Consider the following 22,178-nt stretch of genomic DNA (forward strand, 5'->3'; position numbering starts at 1 on the left):
CTCCGGCTCCTACAGCTGGCCTCGTCGCTCTGCGCATGTGTGAGTTCTGGCGGGCGGGCGGGCTCGCGGGTAGGAACCAGGAGGTTCTGGGAAAGGGGGCCAATGAGACGGGGAGAGCCGAGCAGTGCGCGCGGGAGGGCGGGACAGAAGGCGGAAGAGCCGGAATCAGCTGACGGGGTCTCGTGACCGCCGGGGCGGTGGCGACGCAGGCGTAGTGGAGCGCGGTTGCTGAAACCCTGAGCGAAGATGGCGGCCTCCAGAGTGAGCCTCTGAGAGGCAGAGGGAGGAGGCGGAGGGGGCGGGGAGGCCGCGCCGCCGCGGCACCAGGAACCCGCGGCAGCGGAGCTACAGGGCCCCGACGGGGGAAAGGGGAAGTGGTGAGCGGGAGGAGGCCGGAGGGCACCTCAACTCACTCCGGACGCAGAGCCGGCGACGGGAGGAGCTCGGGCTGGAGCGTCTCCAGCCTCCCGCGAAGGTAAACCGCTCCAGGCACGGCCTGTGGGGCTCTGCCTTAACCCTCTCCCCGCGCCACGGGGACTTGAGGGGCTGAGGGCTGGAAGAAGGAGGGGTGGTGTCTTGGCCGCCGCAGCCTCCAGCTGCTAAGGGGAGCAGGTGACCCTCCCCCAGGGCTGCCGGTCGGGTTCCTCCCGTCGGATCCCCCCGGCTGCAAGTGACATTCTCCCAGGGCGCTGCCGCGTCCAGCCCCACCCCTCCCCTCCTTTTTTTTTTTTTTTTTTTGATTGTTTGTTTCATTTCCTACTCCCCTTGGTCCCCAGATTCCCTCTGCACATCCTTACCCCCACACACCCCTCGCTCCCCTCCGGGCTCCGCCCTCGGGATTCTCTCGCTGCTTCCTAGTCTGAATGCACTTTTCTGCTGGTTGCCGGCAACTCTTGTTTGTTGGGGTCCGCGACCCTCCTTCCCCTCACGTGCGGTGTCGACTTTGAGTTTCTTGGATTGGCTTTGTTTGATTTCCTTGGGAGATTTGGGGGGGGCGGTGTATGGGGACCCGCGACGTTTCTTCTCCAGGCTTCTTCCTTTTCCAAAATCAAGCTTACCCCCCAAGGTTTTTTACTTTCCTGCAGGGGAGCCTGTTTGCAGTGGCCTTTGGTTCACTGCTGTGGTTTTGCCTCTGAATGTGGCCTTTGGAGTGAGTGAAGAAGGACTCAGACGCTCAGTGAGTGGCGGTGAGACGCAGATTTGACTTCTTATCCTTAAGAAGAGTGCCTTTCCCTACATTGTTTTCCTGTAGGGTGTTCAGTTACCCACTGTGGTCTTGAGGTGTTGGTTGTTGTTGTTTTTTTTTATCAGTTGATGTCTTTAGATTGTTTCATTTTCCAGTTGTTCGGGGGAGGGAGGCGTTAAAAAAAAGCCCCCCCCCCCCAACGTGGCTGTGGTCTCTCTCGAAAGTGATGATTTCTCTCTTCTCTACTTTTCCCCTTTTTATCCTACTGTGATTTCCTTCAAACAGGAGGGCCTCCGCTTGATGCTTTTACCTCCCCTATGGAGGGCTTTGCGCTGTAGGGTTATTTAGAGTCTCTTGGGAGTATAATGTTTTCGCAAAAAAAAAAAAAAAAAAAAAAAAAAAAAAATTTTGAGAGTCTGCCCCAGTGATTGTCTTTCTTACTGTATTTTCTTTCTTACTCTATGGATCTGATCGATTTCTAGGTTTGAAAGTGCCATCTGCAGAGTTTGAGGAAATTACAGTGGTCAGGTTTTGTAGTATATCATCAGGACTCTGAGAGTCTATGGGAATCTGAAATAGGACTTGCCCTAAAAATTAAAAAAAAAAAAGAAAAAGAAAATTTGAAAACTACCCGTAAGAAACTGGCTATTCAAAAAAGACTTGATTCACATTTCTTTGGTTTTGGAAAGTGCTGTATTGTTTGACTGAATTTAGCATGTCAGCTAAAACTTTGTTAACATTTTAAATGTATTATGAAACAATGTTTAAGCAGCTATATCTCAAACTTGGCTTCTGCCATTAATGTCACCATGGGGCATAAGTCCTGTTTAGAAAATGTTACACTGTATTCCTAGTTTGAAAACAGGAAGTAGAACATATTAAGGGAGGAAAAGAATAGTCAGAGGGTTATTAAGAGATAGGAATGTCAAGAACCTTAAGTCTCTAGTCTAGTTCATGGAAAATACCACCATTTGTATTCCACTGGGAGGCAATGGATGTTCCTCTTTTTCTAAAGTGACAGTAGTAAATGGGCTAAACTATATAAGCATTATCAATGCAAAAGTTAAGGAATCACGGAAAGCAGGAGTTATTTATAAGAATTTAACTTTATCCACAAATAAATAGAAGCTAGTTGCCAAGGTAGACTGTAACAATGCTGACTTCATTAAATTTGTAAAAAGCTTGATAGCGGAATCTGGTTCTCAATACATACTAAATTACAGTTGAAATTAAAAGATCTGTTTTAACTAATTTGGCTCAATTCCTTAACCATTTCTGTTTACACAGGTGATTTTGAGATTTTTTTCATAGCACTTACCTTTCCCCTGCTTCTCTGATTGAGGTACTTAAAATTAGTAAAATAGAAGCAAGGCTGTGCAGATAAACTATAGCAAGGATTTGGTTGCTAATAGTTTTAGGCCTAAATGTTGACTGTAATTTAGCAGTGGTTAAAGGGGAGTTGTTTAGAAAGAAATCATTTGAATCACTGTTTCTCAACTTCATGGAACCCAATAAAGACCCCATTTTCATTTCAAACAGTTTGTAACACCTGTTCTATTATCAGGAGATAGTTTTTATATAACCACCTTCTGACTCCGGTCTTGGGATAAAAGAAGCTTTGCTCTCACTGTTGCACCAAAAAAGAATGGGACTCACTTTAAATTCTTGACCTTTTTTTTTTTTTTTAAGATTTTATTTATTATTCATGAGAGAGAGAGAGAGAGGCAGAAACATAGGCAGAGGGAGAAGCAGGCTCCTTGCAGGGAGCATGGTGTGGGACTTGATCCTAGGACCCCAGGATCATGACCTGAGCCACCTAGACACCCAAATTCTTGACTTTTTTTGACACCTGCTAAAGAACTGAGGTCACAGAGCAAACCACTGGCCTAGAATTTAAGGGGAGAGAGTAGACATGAATTCAGTTTCACATTCATTGGACATAACACTGGTGAGAAGAGTTCAGCTTGAATAATTGACAGGCTGATGAAGGCCGAGTGTACCTTTTTCCAAGGTCTTTCTCCACAAACTCACTGGGCATTCTTAGAAAAGATTGGAAAGAAAGAAAGAAAAAGAAAGAGAGAGAGAGAGAGAAAGAAAGAAAGAAAGAAAGAAAGAAAGAAAGAAAGAAAGAAAGAAAGAAAGAAAAAGAAAAAAGATTGGAAAGAACCATGAGCAGTCCTTGGGGTCTGTTGTGGTGCTGATATAGGAGGCGAAAAGCAGCACAGCTTTCAAGGGGGGCACAAAACTCTATCTCTTTGTCTCTTTTATGGAACAAAAATCTTAATCTGTGAAGGGAAGGGCATCCCTGCTGGCTCTGTTGGTGAGCATTCATTGAGCTGGGGCAAAACAAGAAAAGGGGAAAGAATCTTCTCCAGGAGGGGTACTGAGGTTAAAATGCAGCCAGGATGAATAAGAGGATCACACCCCTGAGATCCAGGGATACAGTATATACCTACGACTGAACCTTAATCGGAACTACAAAGACTGTATCTCCACTCCCTGCCACTCTAAGAAGTTTTGAATAACAAGTGAATGCAGAATATTACTAGGAACAATATCATGCCAAGAGGCACAGCACAGAGAATCAAATAGACTTTGCTTTAGTAAACCATCCCCCACCATAGGCACTATTTTGCAGATTTTTGAAGCCTGTGGTGCACTGAGAATAACCATAGCAACAGCAAATCATAAATCTAGCCCAATTCCTAAACAGATGAACACAAACCCTGCACTAAAGACCTAGTTAAGAAAAGATGTGCCCATTTCCAGCCACAAAAATCATTTACCTCAGTCTTTACTGTTCTATACATGTCAAGTTTTCAACCAAAAATTATAAGGCGTACAAAAAGGCAAAAATTTCTCGAGAAAAAGCAGTAATCAGAAGTATACTTAGATTAATATAGATGCTGTTATCTGCTAGGGGATTTGAAATTACTATATGTTAAAGGTTGAACAGAAGAGGGGGCAACATGCAAGATCAGGTGGGTAATTACAGCTGATAGAAACTATCAGAATAAAAAGAAATGCTAGAGTTATTATTACACAGTAAAGAAATGAAGAATGCTTTTGGACTTATCAGAATTGACATAGCCAAGGAAAGAATCAGTGAAGGTAGAAGAAATTACCTAACTGACACACAAAAGTTAAAATGAAACACCCTAGAGCTTGGGGATAGATATATTTATATATCATTTTAATATATAAATGATTGGAATCTCACAAGAGAAAAGAGAATAAATATTGAAATGTTTGAGGAAATAATAGAAAAATCTCCAAAATTAATGACAGACATCAAACCACAGATCCAGTAGCTTAGATAATACCAAGGAAGGTAAATCCCGCCCCCCTCATCCAAACAAAACTTACCTTGACATCATATTTATAGTGATGTGAACAAAGGACAGAAAATCTTGAAGATAGCTAAAAGAGAAATCTATACAGAGGAAGAGAGTTAATAAAACAGAAACAGGGCAGTCTGGGTGGCTCAGCGGTTTAGTGCCACCTTTGACCCAGGGCCTGATTTCTGGAGACCTGGGATCGAGTCCTGCATCGGGCTCCCTCCATGGAGTCTGCTTCTCCCTCTGCCTGTGTCTCTGCATCTCTCTGTCTCTCATGAATAAATAAATAAATAGGAATCTTTAAAAAAACAAAACAAAAACCCCCAGAGAAACAGTGCAAACAAGTAGATAATTGGGTGACAACTTTAAAGTACTGAAAGAAAAAAGAGCAAAAATATTTTTTCAAAAATGAAGACAAAATAATAGACACTGTCAAACAAAACCCAAGAAGATGGTCTCCCCATTTACATGATAGGTGGATTCCTAGAAAATTCTATGCATGTTAAACTCTGCGAAGCATATTTTGTGATTTGTATTTAATACAGAATTAAAATTGGGATTAGTTATAAATGAATTTTTATCTATGTGAATGCCCAGTTGGATATTTGAAAGTCAGTTGAGGGTAGTTCTTCAGCCCATGGATCTGTATTGTACATTGAGGTGTATCTAGCCCCATCTATTAAATCATAGTAGAGTGGTCACTCCTTATTCACTTTTCACAGTTCAGGTTTTGAGGTCAATAGAGATGCAGAGTTAGGTAATCCTTCTAATGAATTGTCAGGTCAGTGGTCTCCTAATGCTATGGCAGTGTCTATGTTACCTCATATAATCTCATCACATAGATATTTTATCTTAAGGCTTAGTAACTGTTGTACAATAAGGTAATTTGAGAGAGACCGCATTCACATAACTTATTGCAGTATATTGTTATAATTGTTTTATCTTGTTAATATGTTACTGTACCTAACTTATAAATTAAACTTTATTCTAGGTATGTATGTTTAGGGAAAGAGAGTGATAGGGGATTTGATAGTATGTGGTTTCAGGCATCCACTCAGGTCTCGAAGCACATTTCCTGTGGATAAGTGGGGAGTACTGTAGTTTTATTTTTTTAAGATTTTATTTATTTGTGAGAGAGCACACATGTGAGCATGAACCCAGGGAGAAGCAGAGGGAGAGGGAGAAACAGACTCCTTGGTGCGTGGGGAGCCCAATGTAGAACTTGATTCCAGGATCCTGGGAGCATGACCTGAGCTGAAGGTCAACGCTTAATCGACTGAGCCAACCAGGTGCCCCTACTGTAATGTTTCTAGTCATAGTGTCTCTTAGGGCAGCATCCTGCCCCAACCATTACTTTAAAATTGTAGTGTGGTGCTCAACACATTTTTCTGCTTCAGCAGTTTTCACATGCTCAGCACATGCCAATCAGTAACATCTCTTGTAGTATGGAGTGATTTCTAATTGTGGAAACTCCTTTGAGAATCACTGATTTGGGGAATATTTTTGTAATAAGTAATGTAAACCAACATGGTTGTGATCATCTTTACTAAGATATTAAGTGTGGTTCAGCAAAATCTTTATCAGTAAAGATAAACATAATTTGCTAGTAGTTTTCACAGGCCCTTAACTTTATTCAGCAGCCTGCATATTTGAATTTTACTTGCACTTTTATAAACTGCTTATTAAGAATAGTGATCTCTAAAACAACAAAGTCTACATTCAATGGGATTTTATAGTTGCAGCATTCTAAGTTGCCCTTAAAAGTAGACCACACACCTAAGCAGTGTTCACGTATTTAGTGCATGGCCACTGGTAGTATCTCTGTGCAGTTGATGAGTAAAAATTTGGTCTTTGATGAACAGATCAAAAACAAAACCCCAAAGCAATCTAAAATAATTACCTAAATGTTTTGATTTTTGTCAAGTATAGTTGCCAGAACATAATGGAAGGATTGATAAGGTTATGAATATAGGAGATTTTTCCTGATATTTCATAAATTCTGTGCTAATTATAGTAAAATTTAAATTCTTATACATGATTTTTAGACATGTATTCATTAGTCATCTAGTGCTATGAGGTTTCTCTCCCCCTCAAACTTCTAGTTAAGATACAGAGTGTATTTTGGATGTTTACCAAATCCTAGAGTAGATAAAACCATTCCTTCCCCCCAAACTTAGATCTGCTGGGTTTAATTTTAAAAGTGGAATTTTCCTTTTTTTTTTTTTTTTTTAACTGGTAGATTTGGGGGTGTTCTGTAAAATCTGAAGAACTATGGCAGCGTTAGGAATAACAGGGACATTTCAGAAAGAGCCAAAGGAGAAACCTACATGTTTTTTGCTATTTTGTATTGGGTTAAAGGGAAATCGTAGTAGCCTAAGCTCCTTGTCTTTTAATACTGTGTTTGCCTATTAGAGCCCTTACTATAAAACTTCCTCTAAGATGTATTTGTAATATACTTAGGAAATTTAGTCCTCCATTATACATTCACTACAGTGATAGAAAAAACAGCAACAAGTTAAAACATGGCGATTAAAAATCTCTTTTACCCATTAGGATCTATTTAGTGTAATAGAGCAAGATTATTAAGTACCTGTTTGTGAGCTGAAGAACTTATTGAACTAGTATATTTTGTTCTTGCATGAACCAAGTTAGCTTTAAAGATGAAATAGAAATTAGGTCTCAAAATCTTCTATGTGTACAAACTAAAACTATGTCAATGATCATAGCATTGATTTCACAGAATTGCTTAAACACATTTGCTTGGTAAATATTTAGATGAGTATTTCAAAGCATTTTTTCATTTTGGAAAGGAGAGTCAAATTCATGCATCTTTCTTGGAAAACAAACTTTTTGTGATTACAACAGATAGAGGTCTATTTTGTGAGAAGTAAGAATTATTCCCTCAGATAAAATCAGCATACATGTGATTAAAATGTAAAGACATTTCTTTCAATATTTATATTGAATAGGAAGGGACAAAATTAACTGCTGTGATATTTATGCTTGCCCCTCCCCCAATTAAGATACTGTTTTTTTCTTAAGATTTTATTTATTTGTTTGATAGCACAAGCAGAGAGGGAGCATCAGGCAGAGGGAAAGGGAGAAGCAGGCTCCCCGCTGAACAAGGAGCCTGATTGTGGGACTCTAGCATCCCAGGACCCTGGGATCAATGACCCAGTCAAAGGCAGATGCTCAACCAACTGAGCCACCCAGGCGCCCTTAAGATACTATTAAAAATGTTTCTTCAGATTTAGGAATTCCTTTTGAGTTTCCCTTGCCCTTTTATTTCATAAATGTATATCTGATTTCTAATGGGAAAGGAACAGATTTTTTAAAAAGAATGGAGAGATGGATCATAAATTATTTTGCCCTACCCTGTGGTGGTGGAAGTATTTAAAAGTTCATTTTAGGGATCCCTGGGTGGCGCAGCGGTTTGGCGCCTGCCTTTGGCCCAGGGCGCGATCCTGGAGACCCGGGATCGAATCCCACGTCGGGCTCCCGGTGCATGGAGCCTGCTTCTCCCTCTGCCTGTGTCTCTGCCTCTCTCTCTCTCTCACTGTGTGCCTATCATAAATAAATAAAAATTTAAAAAAAATATATAAAAAAAAATAAAAGTTCATTTTAATGTGGCAGACAGTGCAAAGGTTTCTGTATTCTAACTTCTGAGCAATTATTTAGAGATAAGATTGTCAGCTGACATTTGATAGTACCACTGGCTTTCCTCTCCAACCACATTTATCTCTGGAGTTAGTGGGTTCTTCAATGCTTTTAGAAATCTAAGATAGGATGTATTAAAACCTTACTTTGTGGTCTATTTTATAGTTGTTTAAAGACCCCTGTACAGTAGGTATTATACACATTACGCATACTGATTTGTTATTTTTTGAAGGAAATGCTTTTGTCTATACTTGTGTTATATATTAAAACATGAAGTTAAAGATTAAAAAGAGGGTTAAAGTTTATATCAGGTTTCCCCTGTACAGGGCATATTCTATCTAAGTCTGGTTGTAGCTTTTTAATCAGGGTAAAAATTAATGTTCTGTTAACTATATTTTGTCCTCTCTTCAGCAGCACATCTAAAATTGGATCATTAACTATTTATATTTTTACATTTTATTTGAAACAGAACTAGCCTAGTGATGTAATTCACTCAGATTTTGAATCCAGTTACAAATCAAAGAAGGCTTTTTTTTTTTTTTAAGATTTTATTTATTTATTCATGAGAGAGACACACAGAGAGAGGCAGAGACATAGGCAGAGGGAGAAGCAGGCTCCCTGCAGTGAGCCGGATGTGGGACTCAGTCCCGGGACCCCAGGATTAAGTCCTGGGCCAAAGGCAGGTGCTAAACTGCTGAGCCACCCCGGTGTCTCGAAAGAAGGCTTGTAAGAAGCTAGTATTAAGTGATTGTCTCTTTGGTTAGCCTTTGCTAATCTTTCAAGATTAGCCTTTGTTTTAGCTTTGTGGTTCTCCTTCTCCCTGCATTTTTAATAGGGTATAAGTTGTATGAGGAAATATTAAGTTAATAAATTCCTGCCATGTGACTATCATGTGTCTGTATACCATATTTTCAGGTATAGTGTCACATTGTAGCAGAAAAATAGCATTTCTATGATAGGAGAGCTTGGTCAGAAAATAAAGGTAAATGCAATTCTCCCCAAATAAGTTTTTCATCTACAGCTAAATTGAAAGAACTTTACATTACATACTCCTATACTCCTCTCCCAAGATTTTTACATTAACATTTACTGTACTTGGGAATGAGTGGGTGGCTCAGTGGTTGAGAGTCTACTATTGGCTCAGGTCATGATCCCGGGGTCCTGGGATCAAGTCCCACATCAGGCTTTCTGCATGGAGCCTGCTTCTCCCTCTGTCTATGTCTCTGCCTCTCTCTCTGTGTGTGTCTCTCATGAATAAATTAAAAAAAATTTAAAAATTACTTTATTTGCTTTATTATATATATCCATCTTTCTGTCCATCTTATTTTTTAATACATTTCAAGACAAATTAATGTTTTAATACATTATTTGAGAGCAGAATTATCTCTTCATGTTAACAGACGCAAAGTGGAAAAATTAGTATCTTATTTGCTCACTCCAAGTTGTTGTAATTGTGTAAAAATTAGTGGGTCATGCAAAATGCATGCTTTAAAGGCAGGTAGCCTTTATTAAAGCCATTTCCTTCATTTAATTCACTAATGTATCACAGATGGTCCCCATCTTAATAATAGTTTGACTTAAAATCTTTCAACTTTATGATAGTGTGAAAGTGGTATGCATTCAGTAGAAATTGTACTTTGAATTTTGATATTTTCTCAGGCTAGTGCTGTGTGGTACCATACTCTTGTGATGCTGGGCAATGGCAGTGAGCTGCAGCTCTCTGCCCTGTGGTCACAAGGGTGAACAACTGATAGACTTATGACAGTTTTGTTTTTTCACTTTCAGTACAGTATTCAGTGAATCACATGGGATGTTCAGTACTTTGTTATAAAATAGGCATTATATTAGATGATTTCGTCCAACTGTAGGCTAATACAAGTTGAGCACATTTAAGGTAGGCTAGGTTAAGCTATCATGTTCAGTAAGCTAAGTGTATTAAATACATTTTCAGCTTACAATGGGCTTATCAGGACATAACTCCATAGTACATCAAGGAAGATCTGTATTTTTCTGAGCATACGCACTCATCTCTGGCTAAATGAGGGCTCTGTTTTTACTTAACATAAGACTTGCACATACACTTAGTTTTGCTATGTGTGCAAATTCTTTTGCTTATAGCTTGGCTGTAATCTGCTTGGGTGCCTGTAGTGTTGATGCCTTTCAACCTGGTTTTTGTTCTTATTATCAGTCTGGTGTAGACTCCTGCTTAGTGGACTCTCAAATCCTGTGGTTTTGTGTCAAAATCATATCTTCTGAAAGATGATTCTCATTCATAGATTATCTTAAATGGATTGCCAGTTTTACTGCCAGTAATAAATTAGAGAATGTGAGAACATTAAATGTTCGAAAGCATGAAGCAAGGGAATTCAATGAATAGGGTGAATCTTGCCAAAATGACTGTGTTGCCCTGAATTTGACTTTTTAACCCCTAGAATACTTCTTTCAAAAGAACAAACTGTGAAGTTGCAAAAATGCTCTGTTGGTAGTATAATAGGATAGATAGAGAATGAAAACAGGTGAGAAACCAACTAAAATTAGAGATGCTTTCAATGTGAGTTATAAAGGATATGTAAACTTGTGTTTTTCTCATCAAAAAAATAAGGAGGGGTAAGTCTGAGAATTTGAAGTGGAGCACTATTGTAGGAATGAAGGAGATGATTTTTTTTTTTTTTTTTTAATTTACTGAGAGAGTATGCAAGTGAGCACAAGCTGGCAGGAGGGACAGAGAGAGAGAGGAAGAAGTAGACTCCCTGCTAAGCAGGGAACCTGATGTAGGGCTCATCCCAGGACCTGAATGTTCGAAAGCATCTTGAGAGGAACAGATCATGACCTGAGCCAAAGGCAGACATTTAACTGACTGAGCCACCCAGGTGCCCCAAAGGGGATGGTATTTAATCAATAATTAGTTTGAACAGGTAAATTCTTGCTAACTTGTTGAATACATCTTAACAACTGGCAGGGTGGCAAGTGCTGATGATGGAGCTGCTACTAAGATATCATCCAACAAGTTTCACATTTTTTTAGTTGGACAGTTCATTGCTGTTTAGAGAATGTGCCTATAAATGACTGTTATTGCAATTGCCTGCTTGATGCTTGAGCTGCTTGATACTGGAAGTTTTGTATATTTTTCTTCACGATTAGTGGGAATTATGGTCGCTTAAGAGTTTTTGCCTATGAACAACAATTTTATTTTATTTTTTTAAAGATTTTTATGTATTTATTCATGAGAGAGAGACGCAGAGAGGCAGAGGGAGAAGCAGGCTCCATGCAGGGAGCCTGACGTGGAATTCAATCCCGGGTCTCCAGGATCACACCCTGGGCTGAAGGTGGCACTAAACCGCTGAGCCACCCACGCTGCCCGAACAATTTTAGAAACACTTTCAGAGCTTATTAAAGAAACATGCAGAGAATCCTAAGCAGGCTCCATACCCAGTGCAGAGCCTGAAGTGGGGCTCAGTCTCATAACCCTGAGGTCATGACCTGAGCCAAAATGAAGAGTCAGACTTAACCGACTGAGCCACCCAGGTGTCCTTATTTATTTCTTTTATAAACATTCTTAGATAAGATAAATTGTAAAGAATAAAATAACAATGGATATTAAATAATGACACCCTTATATATTCAACACAGCTTAAATATGTATCGCTATTATTTTTGAATTAGCAGGTGAAAAATATGAGTACTGATTAAAGCAATAAAACACTTTCTTTAAAAAAAGATTTTTATTTGTTTATTCATGAGAGACACAGAGGGAGGCAGAGACACACACAGGCAGAGGGAGAAGCAGGCCCCCTGCAGAGAGCCCGATGGGGGACTCCAGATCCGGGATCATGACCTGAGCCGAAGCCAGACGCCCAACTGCTGAGCCACCCAGGCATCCCAAAACACCTTTTTTTTTTTTTTTTAAAGATTTTATTTATTTATTCATGAGAGACACACACAGAGAGGCAGAGACACAGGCAGAGGGAAAAGCAGGTTCCATGCAGGGAGCCTGACGTGGGACTTGATCCCCGGTCTCCAGGATCAGGCCCTGGGCTGAAGGTGGTGCTAAACCGCTGAGCCATCTGGGCTGCCAAACACTCTACTTTTGAAAGTAGAAATCCTAGCTGATATTTGTTGGTGATATACATTGAATAAATAGTATAAGGATTGAAATTAAAAGATTTATGATTAAGTAATAGTTTTAACTTTCCCGCCCAAGAAGCTTTAAGAGAGATACAGGGCCCTGTAAGCCTGAAAGTGAGAGAGGTAATCATAGATAGGAAACAATTATTTCATATCTAGGGTGGTATATTTAAAGTACAGTAATAACTATTAGGATTGTAGTCCATGTTTTTGAGTGCTTGGGTGGCTCAGTCAGTTAAGCGTCTGTCTTCTCAGGTCATGATCCAGGGGTCCTGGGACTGAGCCCCACATGGGGCTTCCTACTCATTTGGGAGTCTGCTTCTCCCTCTCCCACTGCCCCCACCCCCTCATGCTTTCTCTCTCTATCAAATAAAATCTTTAAAAAATATATTTTTGAGTGCTTATTCTGAGCCAAGCATCACACTCTCCCCTTTACTTAATCTCATTTAGTCCTCACCGAAGCCCTTTGTCACAAATGCTGTTGTCTCTCTTTCATAGATGGTCTGTGATTCTGAGTTTAGGAAGCTTTTCTTGAGAGTTACACAGCTAGCAAATGGCAGTTATTACTAATCAGTGTTCAGCCATAAGTAACATTTAAAAAATTCACTACCTCACTTACCTTGATGATAGATTGAATACTAAAACTAGTTTAGTGCGCATATTAATGTAGCTTTTTGTGCCAGTCATTGATTAGTTTAGTGTAGTCTGGTACCTATGCTACAGGGAGGTATTCTAAGTTTGAGTTGCCAGATTAAATCATCACTTGAACACTGTACTTGGAGGACCCCCCACCTCAGTTTTGCTTTCACTCATTTCCCAGTGGTTTCCTTAAAGTTGTTCCAAGTCTCATTTTGAATGATACATAGTACAGAATATTCTTATCCTATTTCTTCTGCATTTTTCTGATATTTGTGTATTGCCATTGTCCACTACTGAGTTTTGTGTTTGGGAGTATCTTCATGGTCTGAAAGAGTTAGTGCAATTTTCAGACCAGTTGCCTTCATCAGATGAAATGACTGCATCAAAGTGGTTAAGGTTTTATTGGGAATATAAAATAGATTTTACCTGAAAATTTGGAGAAGTTAGTATTATGCTGTTGGGAAGTAGGTCCCAGCCTCAGATCTCATTAATCTGGTTGTTTTAAAAGTTCAGTGTTAAAGTAATATTTTTTCTGTTATTGAGGGCTCCTTGAAGACTATCCTGGAATCATATTGGTGGCAAACTTCTGTCATGTTTGTTTTGAACACTTTATTTAAAAATCTTTTTAAAGCTTATCTATAGAAATTAATTTTTAAAAGTTTATTTTTAGATGGTAGAGTATTTCAGCCTTGGAGCCTTGCATTTTCTTTTATTTCTTTTGCCTTGTGTTGAATATGGCAGTTTGTTTCATTGTTTGAAATTGTGTGAAAGTAATAATTGGAACTGGTTCTAAATTAATCCAGGAATGTGTGGTCAGATAATACATCTGTAATTACATGGTCAGGATGAATTTATTTTGAGTTCCTAAATTTGACGGAAGGTTTTATTGCTTAGGTTAAATACATAGAGTGTAGAGTTAAGCAGATTGAGTCCAAAGTCTGGCCCTGCTACTTACCAGCAATGTGCCCTGGGAGAAGTGATATAAATTCTCTACAATTTTCTTGTCAATAAAATGGGTTCATCAGATCTGTACTATAGTGATGTTATGGAGATGAAATGAGGTAGGTAGATAAATGCATAGTCAGAGCCTGGCCAAATCATTAATACACGATGAATACTCAAAGAAACCTAGTTTTTGCATAATTTCAGGATGTCTCTTAAGTCATTTTTTTTAGAGTCACCGTGCCTCCCCAATTTCAAGCTAATCTTTACTGAGGGCTCAAAAAAAAGGATTATCCTGATTTCTATTATGAAGCTATGCAGACACTAGCAATAAATAGCACTGAATTATCCCATTATTTCTGGAGTTGACTTGGTTACTTAGGTGTCTCCTCCCTTTCTTGCCTCTCAAATATACCTCTGCCTATATATAACATGGCTGAAGGCAAGCTTTTCAGATAGTGAAATAATTTTCTTCTAAAGAGAGCACCTCCATTTTACTAGCCTTTTTTGGAGGTGGTTATTCAGAATTGGATGCACAATAGCAATATCACTTGTTGCTTCCTAAAATATTAGAGATAATTGTCAGGTGTGCTGATTTTGGCCATAGGAGCTTCTAGTGATGTCCAGAGAATTGAAGTACTTCTTTAATCTTATATTGTATTTTTCTGTCAATATGGTTATCTGCATGATATCTTTTCTACCAGACCAAGTAATCAGTAGTTTATTTTAAAATTTTCTTAAATTTTATTTTATTGTGGTAAGAACACTTAACATGAGATCTGTCCTCTTAACAGGTTTCTAAATGTGCAGTACAGTATTGTTAATTATAGGCACCATGTTGTAGAGCAGATCTCTGGAACTTAATCATCCTGTACAACTGAAACTTTATACCCATTGGTTAGCAACTTCCCATTTCCAGTACATCCCAGTTCCTGGCAACCACCATTCTACTCTCTGTTTGTGTGAGTTTGACTATATGACTATAACTCATATAATTGCATGTAGTCACACAGTATTTGCCCTTCTGGACTAACTTCAAGCATCATGTCCCCCCCCAAAGTTCACCTGTGTTGCATATTGCAAGATTTCCTTCTTTTTCAAGACTGAGGAATATTCCATTTTATGTGTATGCCACATTTTTTTATTCATTCATCCTTTGATGGACTTATAGTTGTTTCCACATCTTGGCTTTTAAGAGAAAAATGCTTCAATGAGTATTCCTCTTCAAGATTTCTAATTTCAGTTCTTTTGAGTAAATATGTGGAAATTTGATTGCTGGATCATCTGGTAGTTCTAATTTTAATTTTTAGGAACTTCCATACTGTTTTCTGTACTGCCTACACCATTTTATATTCCCACTAAACAGTATTCAGTTTCTCTACATCCTTGCCAAAACTTGTTGTCTTTTGGGGTTTTTTGTTTGTTTTGACAATAGCTATTGTAACACGTATGAAATAATATGCCTTTAAAAAAAGATTTTTACTTATATAAATAAGTAAAATATATTTATATAAATATAAATATTTATATTTTGGTAATCTCCACACCAAATGAGGGATTTGAACTCACAACCCCGGGATCGAGAGTCCCAGGCACCCCCTCTCATGCTTTTGAGTTGCATTTCTCTGATAGTGACATCAAACATCTTTTTATATACCTGTTGGCCATTTGTATATCTTCTGTTAGTTTAATAATTAATGTGTATGTTAGGTCTTTTCTTCCTTCCTTCTTTGATCTATCCTAAGAAATCTCTAGAGTTTGGTGCTGCTTTCAATCACCACCAAGTTCCTAGGTCTTCAGAAAGTTGTAGATAAGCATTCTTGATGTAAACTTGTTATATTTCCCCTACTAAAAGATCCATTTGAGGGGATCCCTGGGTGGCTCAGCGGTTTAGTACCTGTCTTCGTCCCAGGGCGTGATCCTAGAGTCCCAGGATCGAGTCCCACGTCGGGCTCCCTGCATGGAACCTGCTTCTCCCTCTGCCTGTGCCTCTGTCTCTGTCTCTCTCTCTGTGTGTCTCTCATTAATAAATAAATCTTTAAACAAAAAAAATAAATAAAAGATCCATTTGAGTTACATATTCCCCCAAATCAGTGATACCTATGAAGTCAACTTCAGGGTTTTTATCACCCTCCTGGGTCATGCTTTAAGTTCTTTGGAGCTATCATTTTATGTCTTTACTATTTTTCTCTCACTTCCATTTTAAATTTAAAGTTTTTTAATGGTATCTTCACTCAAGTACATTTTCTTAACCGTTTTTCTAAGATAGGTCTTGGTACAGAGCCTATCATTCAGATATCATAAGTTATGGACTAGCAATCCAAACTCCACTCTTAATATCGGCCGTTGCCTTTTTTATCCTCCTTTTTTATTCTCTTATTCCAGTCTTCAGTTGTAGTATATCTAATGGAAAGATAACATCTGTAGACCTATATTTTTTATTATTTTGGCATATTCTAGAGATCCTACCTAAGTTTCTTTTCAGCAGTATCATTTACTGCAAATGATTTAGAAGGCAGGGAAAATGTTGCTGGTTTTAATAAGTCTTAGTTGGCTGTCTATTTCGTCTTAGATACACAATCCAGGAAAAAAACAAACAAAACGTACCAACTGTCAGGACTATATTTAGCTGTCTCCATACACACTAGTAGGAAGATGTCAGTTGACTGTAATTTCCTCTCTAGTAACAGTAAAGGTTTCCCTAACCTTGCTCTTACTTGTGGTTCTCTTATTCCTCGGAGCATGAGTTGATGCTTTTTCAGAAGATTTGACAAAATCTTAAGAGTACTTGTAAAAAAAAAAAAAAAAAAAAAAGAGTACTTGTTAGAACATGAAGTTTAAAGTGGACATCAGAATTTCCCATGGGATTGCTGCATTTCTTTCATTCATTCACTCAAATACTCATTGAGCACCTGTTTTGTGTCAGGCACTCTTGCAGGCTCTGGGTGTGTGTGTGTGTGTGTGTGTGTGTGTGTGTGTGTACTTATAAATGAGCTTCATAGACAAAAATGCTTCTCTCTGAATACGGTAGCAGGATTAGAGAGATAATAGATTACACATTAGACAATGAAAGGTGCCATAGAGGAAAAATAAGCAGGAGTCAGAGGGAATTGAAAGTGTAGAATGAGGAAAGTGATGACAATTTATAACAGGATAGTTAGGGTAGGCCTCATAAAAGTGCCATTTGAATGCAGATTTGAAGGACATGTGAGCCATGTAGGTAGGGGAAGAGTATTCTACATAAGAGTATAGAGGCCCTTGCCACTTTGCTAATACAAAAACAAGTAGTAGAAATAAAGCAATTTCAAAATAGAGGTGTCTTTTAAAATGTTTTTGCCAGGCAGGTATATATATACTCCAGAGAAAAACGTATTTGTACAAATATTTGTAGCAGCATGATTCATAATAACCAAAAAGTAGAAGCAACACGAATGAGTCTCAACTGATCAACAAATGTGGTATATCTATACAATAGAAGGAAATGAATCCATGCCACTGTATGGATGAACTCTGAAAATGTCATGCTAAATGAAAGAAGGCAGTCACAGAGACCACATTTTGTAGGATTCATTGATATGACATGTCTAAAATAGGCAAATCCATAGTAAGAGAAAGTAGATTAGTGGTTGCCAGGGGCTGGGAGTGAGTGGGAAGGAGGAGTGACTCCTCTAACAGGATTTCTTTTTGGGGTGACAAAAATGTAAAACAGTATCGGTTGTAAAACTCTGAACATACTAAAAACCTCTGAATTGTACACTTAAGAAGGGTGAATTCTATGGTGTGTGAATTACATCTCAAAAAGCTGTTATAAAAATGTTTTTAAATGAAAATAGTTTTATTCAAATTTTTTAAAAAATACTTGCTGATTAAAAAAAATTAGACCAAAAAAAAATTAGACCAGTGTGAACCATAATATGGTTGGAACCATAATTCCAACTATTTAGTGTGCATTGACACTTTGGTATGTATCCAATATTTTTTTTTTAAGATTTTATTTATTCATGAAAGACACACAGAGAGAGGCAGAGACATAGGCAGAGGGAGAAGCAGGCTCCCCTTGAGGAGCTTGATGTTGGACTCAATCCTAGGACCCTAGGATCACACTCTGAGCCGTAGGCAGACGCTCAACTGCTAAGCCACCCAGGTGTCCCAAGTATCTGATATTTTTTAAAGTAGGTTTCTAATTAAGGGTAGGGAGAGATAGTCAAGTCACAAAAGAAGAAATAAATGACCTATTCATTTTTAGCTTTTATGCAGTATGAAACAAATTATGTAGTATTTTCAACATTTATCAGTCTTTTCATTAGTAAACAGTTCTAATATTTATCCTGTACAATTAGCTAAATTTAATTTTTTTCATGAAGTAAGTGGGTTCTGGATTTCATATACTTTTGGGCTACAGTCAGTAAACTAATTTTATTTATTTATTTTTTGTTTTGTTTTTTGTTTTTATTTTATTTTTATTTTATTTTTTTATTTATTTATGATAGTCACAGAGAGAGAGAGAGGCAGAGACACAGGCGGAGGGAGAAGCAGGCTCCATGCACCGGAAGCCTGATGTGGGATTCGATCCCGGGTCTCCAGGATCGCGCCCTGGGCCAAAGGCAGGCGCCAAACTGCTGCGCCACCCAGGGATCCCAAGTAAACTAATTTTAAAAGATGACATGTGACATTGTCCCTCTGGTAGGAAGCTATTACCATGTGATTCATCACACAAGTTCAGAGTCCTGAACTGTTTGGTCTATATACTCTTCAACCAGAGGAATTCACTCACCAAACTGCTATAAAGGTTTCTAAACACTTACTGTCAGTTTCTGTACTTAGCTTGATGTTTGCGGTTACACCTTAAGTAGCATTGTCCTAGTGTATATTCATACAATGGAATACCATATAGCCTTAAAAAATCACTTTTTCAAAGAATATTTAATTCCACAGAAGAAGATTAATATTGTGTGAAAACAGGCTTAAGCAGTACAATTGACAATCTTAATTTTTTTTTAATTAAATTTTTTTTTTTTTTTTTTTTTAAAAAGCTAATTCTAAATAGAAGAAGGGAGGCTAGAATGATTACTTTGCATGCTGGAATTTACTTTATGAGCATTTTAGATTTTTTACTATGGACATGCATTACTTTTGTAATTAAAATGTTGCTCTTTTTAAGTTAAATTGTATTTATAGTGGGTGTCCTTTACAGTGACAGTGACTACTGACAGTAGCTCAACAAAAGCCTTTTGGAATTGGTTTGATACTTGGCCGATTTTTAGGTGCTGATATTGTGTCAAGCCTTTTTTTTGGTAATGTGAGAGTTAAAGATTCATTTACTTAAACATTTCTTATTAGATTCTTTGTTTTTGGAATGTTGAGGACAATTCTTGTCCTTAAGAAACTCAGTGTAGTGGAGGGGAGCAGATAATCACAATATGGTGTGCTAAAGTCTATGGCAGCAAGGTGAACAGACCAGTGCCTGTCCACTAAAATCTTATGGTTTCATGGAAGAATTTGTTCCTTAAAATCAGTACTATATGGCAGGCTCTGGAAGTATGGATGGGAAATTAAGGAAAAACTCGAAGGATAACTGTACTAAATCCAGCCATATTTTTATCTTCCAGGTTTCGGCACAAAATGAACATAATTAGGGAAAACAAAGATTTGGCATGTTTCTATACAACAAAACATTCATGGAGGGGAAAGTAAGTATTTCTGTTGGTTTTATTTTTCTGTGCTTCTGTGAAGTATCATTTGAAACATAACTTTCAATATCTTGAGTAGTACCACACAGCTCAATTATGCCATTCAGCCCTTCTCTTCTGAAAAAGCATATGTGCATATTTTAAATGCAAATGCTACACTTGGAATAAATTATTGTTCTTTTTTTCTTTTGACATTTCCGGTGTCTGTGTCTGTCTTAAGAAGGAGTGGGTAAGAATTAAAAGTAACAAAAGGAAAACAGACCATTTATCTACCTCCTTGGATGTCAATTAATGATTGGATTATGTAGTAATGGCAGAGTATTAATTCCACAGCTTTATTGCCCAGAGACTAACCTGTGTGTGATGGGTGCATTTGCATGTCGATTTGACTGTCAGAGAAAATATGCTAATAGTGCCTTTTATAATCTTTCTTTAGTCCTATAATGATTTTTAAAAATTGGGTTTGATCTGAGGCACCTGGGTGGCTCAGTTGCTTAAGTTTCTGCCTTTGGCTCAGGTCATGGTCCCAGATTCTTGGGATCAAGCCCTGGGATGGAGCCCTGAGCTTCCTGCTCAGTGGGGAGCTTGCTTCTCTCTCTCTGCCCCTTCCCCTGCTTGTGCTTTCTCTCTCTCTCTCTCTCAAATAAATAAGTAAATAAAATCTTTAAAAAAACAATGAGTTTGATCTTATCTTTTCCTTGGGAGAGGCAGTGATAGTTTTTAGTAGCCTGCCTGGTCAGACCAAGATGTTGATGCCTATGTTTCCTTTTTGTAAAACCAGTAATAATTCCTATCCCTCAGATTGCTGTGAGGACATGGAACATGTGAAGGTTTTAAAATCATGCCTTAAATACATTGAGTATTCAGTGAATGGCACATATTGATCATTACCAAAAAAAGTTTCCTCTCTAATCCTTTTAAGTAGTGATAAGTAAAATGAGTGTCCCACACTTTGACAAATAGGTGGCCACATTATTCCAAATCAGGCCTTGGATAAACCATGCCATGTACACAAAGCCAGTAACTTTAGATCTTTTTCTGAACTTTTCATCTTTTAGGTAATAGTGTAGTAACTTCTTAGAATGGTGCAACATCTGAATTCTGTAGTGTTTCTGGTTTGCATTAGCAAACTGACTATAATTTTGAAAGATAGTGTTTGTTTCCTTTTAATAACTCAATTGTACGAGCTCCTAAATTAGGGAGCATAACTGTTACACTTGTAGAATATTTGTCTTGAAATTTTTTCTTCATTTAATTTCAATGAGAAAAGTTAGAAAATTAATATACCCAGGGTAGTGTGAGTCTCTTTAGTTCTTTGAGTAAACCTTAAAAAAATTATATATTGAAATGATTTTTATTTTTTCCCCAAGTGGTAAATTACTCTGGTCATCATACTATAACTTCTATTTTTTTAATACAAGTATTACATATTGATGCATTGTTCTAATTCTAAAGAACAAGCTTACTGAATACTTTTTGGGTTTTTTTTGTTTGTTTTTTAAATTTTATTTATTTGCTCATGAGAGACACACAGAGAGGGGCAGAGACATAGGCAGAGGGAGGCGTAGGCCCCATGCAGGGAGCCCTAATGTGGAACTCGGATCCCAGGACCATGGGATTACACCCCGAGCCAAAGGCAGACGCTCAACTGCTGAGCCATCCAGGCGTCCCCTGAATACTTTTTGTTTTGTGAGCTTGTCAGTAATTGTGATCTCCGGGAAATTTTCTTATATTCTAAGGAAAGTTGTGACTAAGACTAAAGACAGTCCTCTTTTCTTTCTTTTGTAACAATTTGGAGCAGAACTGTTTATGTGCTCTCAGCACAATTCCTTGCCTCCATAATTGACACCTTGAAACTTATTTTTATAACATCTTTATTGAGATAAAATTTACAAAACATAAAATTTACTTTATAAAGTGTACCATTCAGTGCTTTTTAATGTATTCAGTAGAGTAGTGAACTGTCACCACTAACCATTTTTGGAACACTTTCATCACTTCCCCAAAAATCTAATCTAATAATATTAGCAATTCTTTTTTTTCCCCACCTTCCTAGCACCTGGCAGCCCATAATCTACTGTCACAGGATCTGCGCTTTTTTTTTTTTTTTAAAGATTTATTTATTTTGAAAGAGTACGAGTGCATATGTATACTAGCACAGGGAGGGGAGATGCAAAAGAAGAGGGAGAGAGAATCTGAAGCAGACTTTGCACTGAACATGGAGCCCAACATGGGCTTGATCTCATGATCCTGATTTCATGACCTGAGCCAAAACCAAGAGTCAGATGCTCAACCCACTGCACCATCCAGGTGCCCCAGGATTTGCGTATTTAGGACATTTCATGAATGGCATTGTATAGTATGGGCTCTTTTGTGACTGTCTTCTTTCACGTAGCATGTTTTTAAGGCTCATCAATATTGTAGCTTGTGCATTTCTTTTTATTGCCAAGTAATATCCTATTGTATGGATTTGCCACATTTTGTTTATCCATTCATCAGTTGATGAACATTTGTATTGTTTCCACTTTTTTACTATTATGAATAATGCTGCTGTAAATGTTTTTGTTTAACCTTAGGGTGAATGTGTATTTCCAAGTCTCT

The 22,178-nt window shown here is 38.1% G+C and overlaps 1 protein-coding gene across 6 annotated transcripts in view; it reads left to right on the forward strand.

Annotated features, from left to right (window-relative positions):
- The first annotated feature begins 222 nt into the window (after positions 1-222).
- The window catches only part of DNAJC13 (DnaJ heat shock protein family (Hsp40) member C13), a 117,921-nt gene continuing 95,965 nt past the window's right edge, over positions 223-22,178 (forward strand). For 4 of the 6 annotated variants that reach the window (XR_003237477.2, XR_011995264.1, XM_026015437.2 and 1 more), the window contains exons 1-2: positions 223-475; positions 19,497-19,577. Coding sequence is in view for 4 of the 6 variants with exons in the window: in XM_026015437.2 (XP_025871222.1) it covers positions 19,510-19,577 (68 nt within the window). In the remaining 2 variants the exon portion in view is untranslated. Of the gene's footprint in view, positions 476-1,085; positions 1,188-19,496; positions 19,578-22,178 lie in introns of those variants that run through there. The other 2 variants (XM_026015438.2, XM_072726870.1) reach the window with 1 other exon arrangement.

The sequence above is a fragment of the Vulpes vulpes genome, chromosome 11 (assembly GCF_048418805.1).
Source record: "Vulpes vulpes isolate BD-2025 chromosome 11, VulVul3, whole genome shotgun sequence".
Lineage (NCBI taxonomy): Eukaryota > Metazoa > Chordata > Mammalia > Carnivora > Canidae > Vulpes > Vulpes vulpes.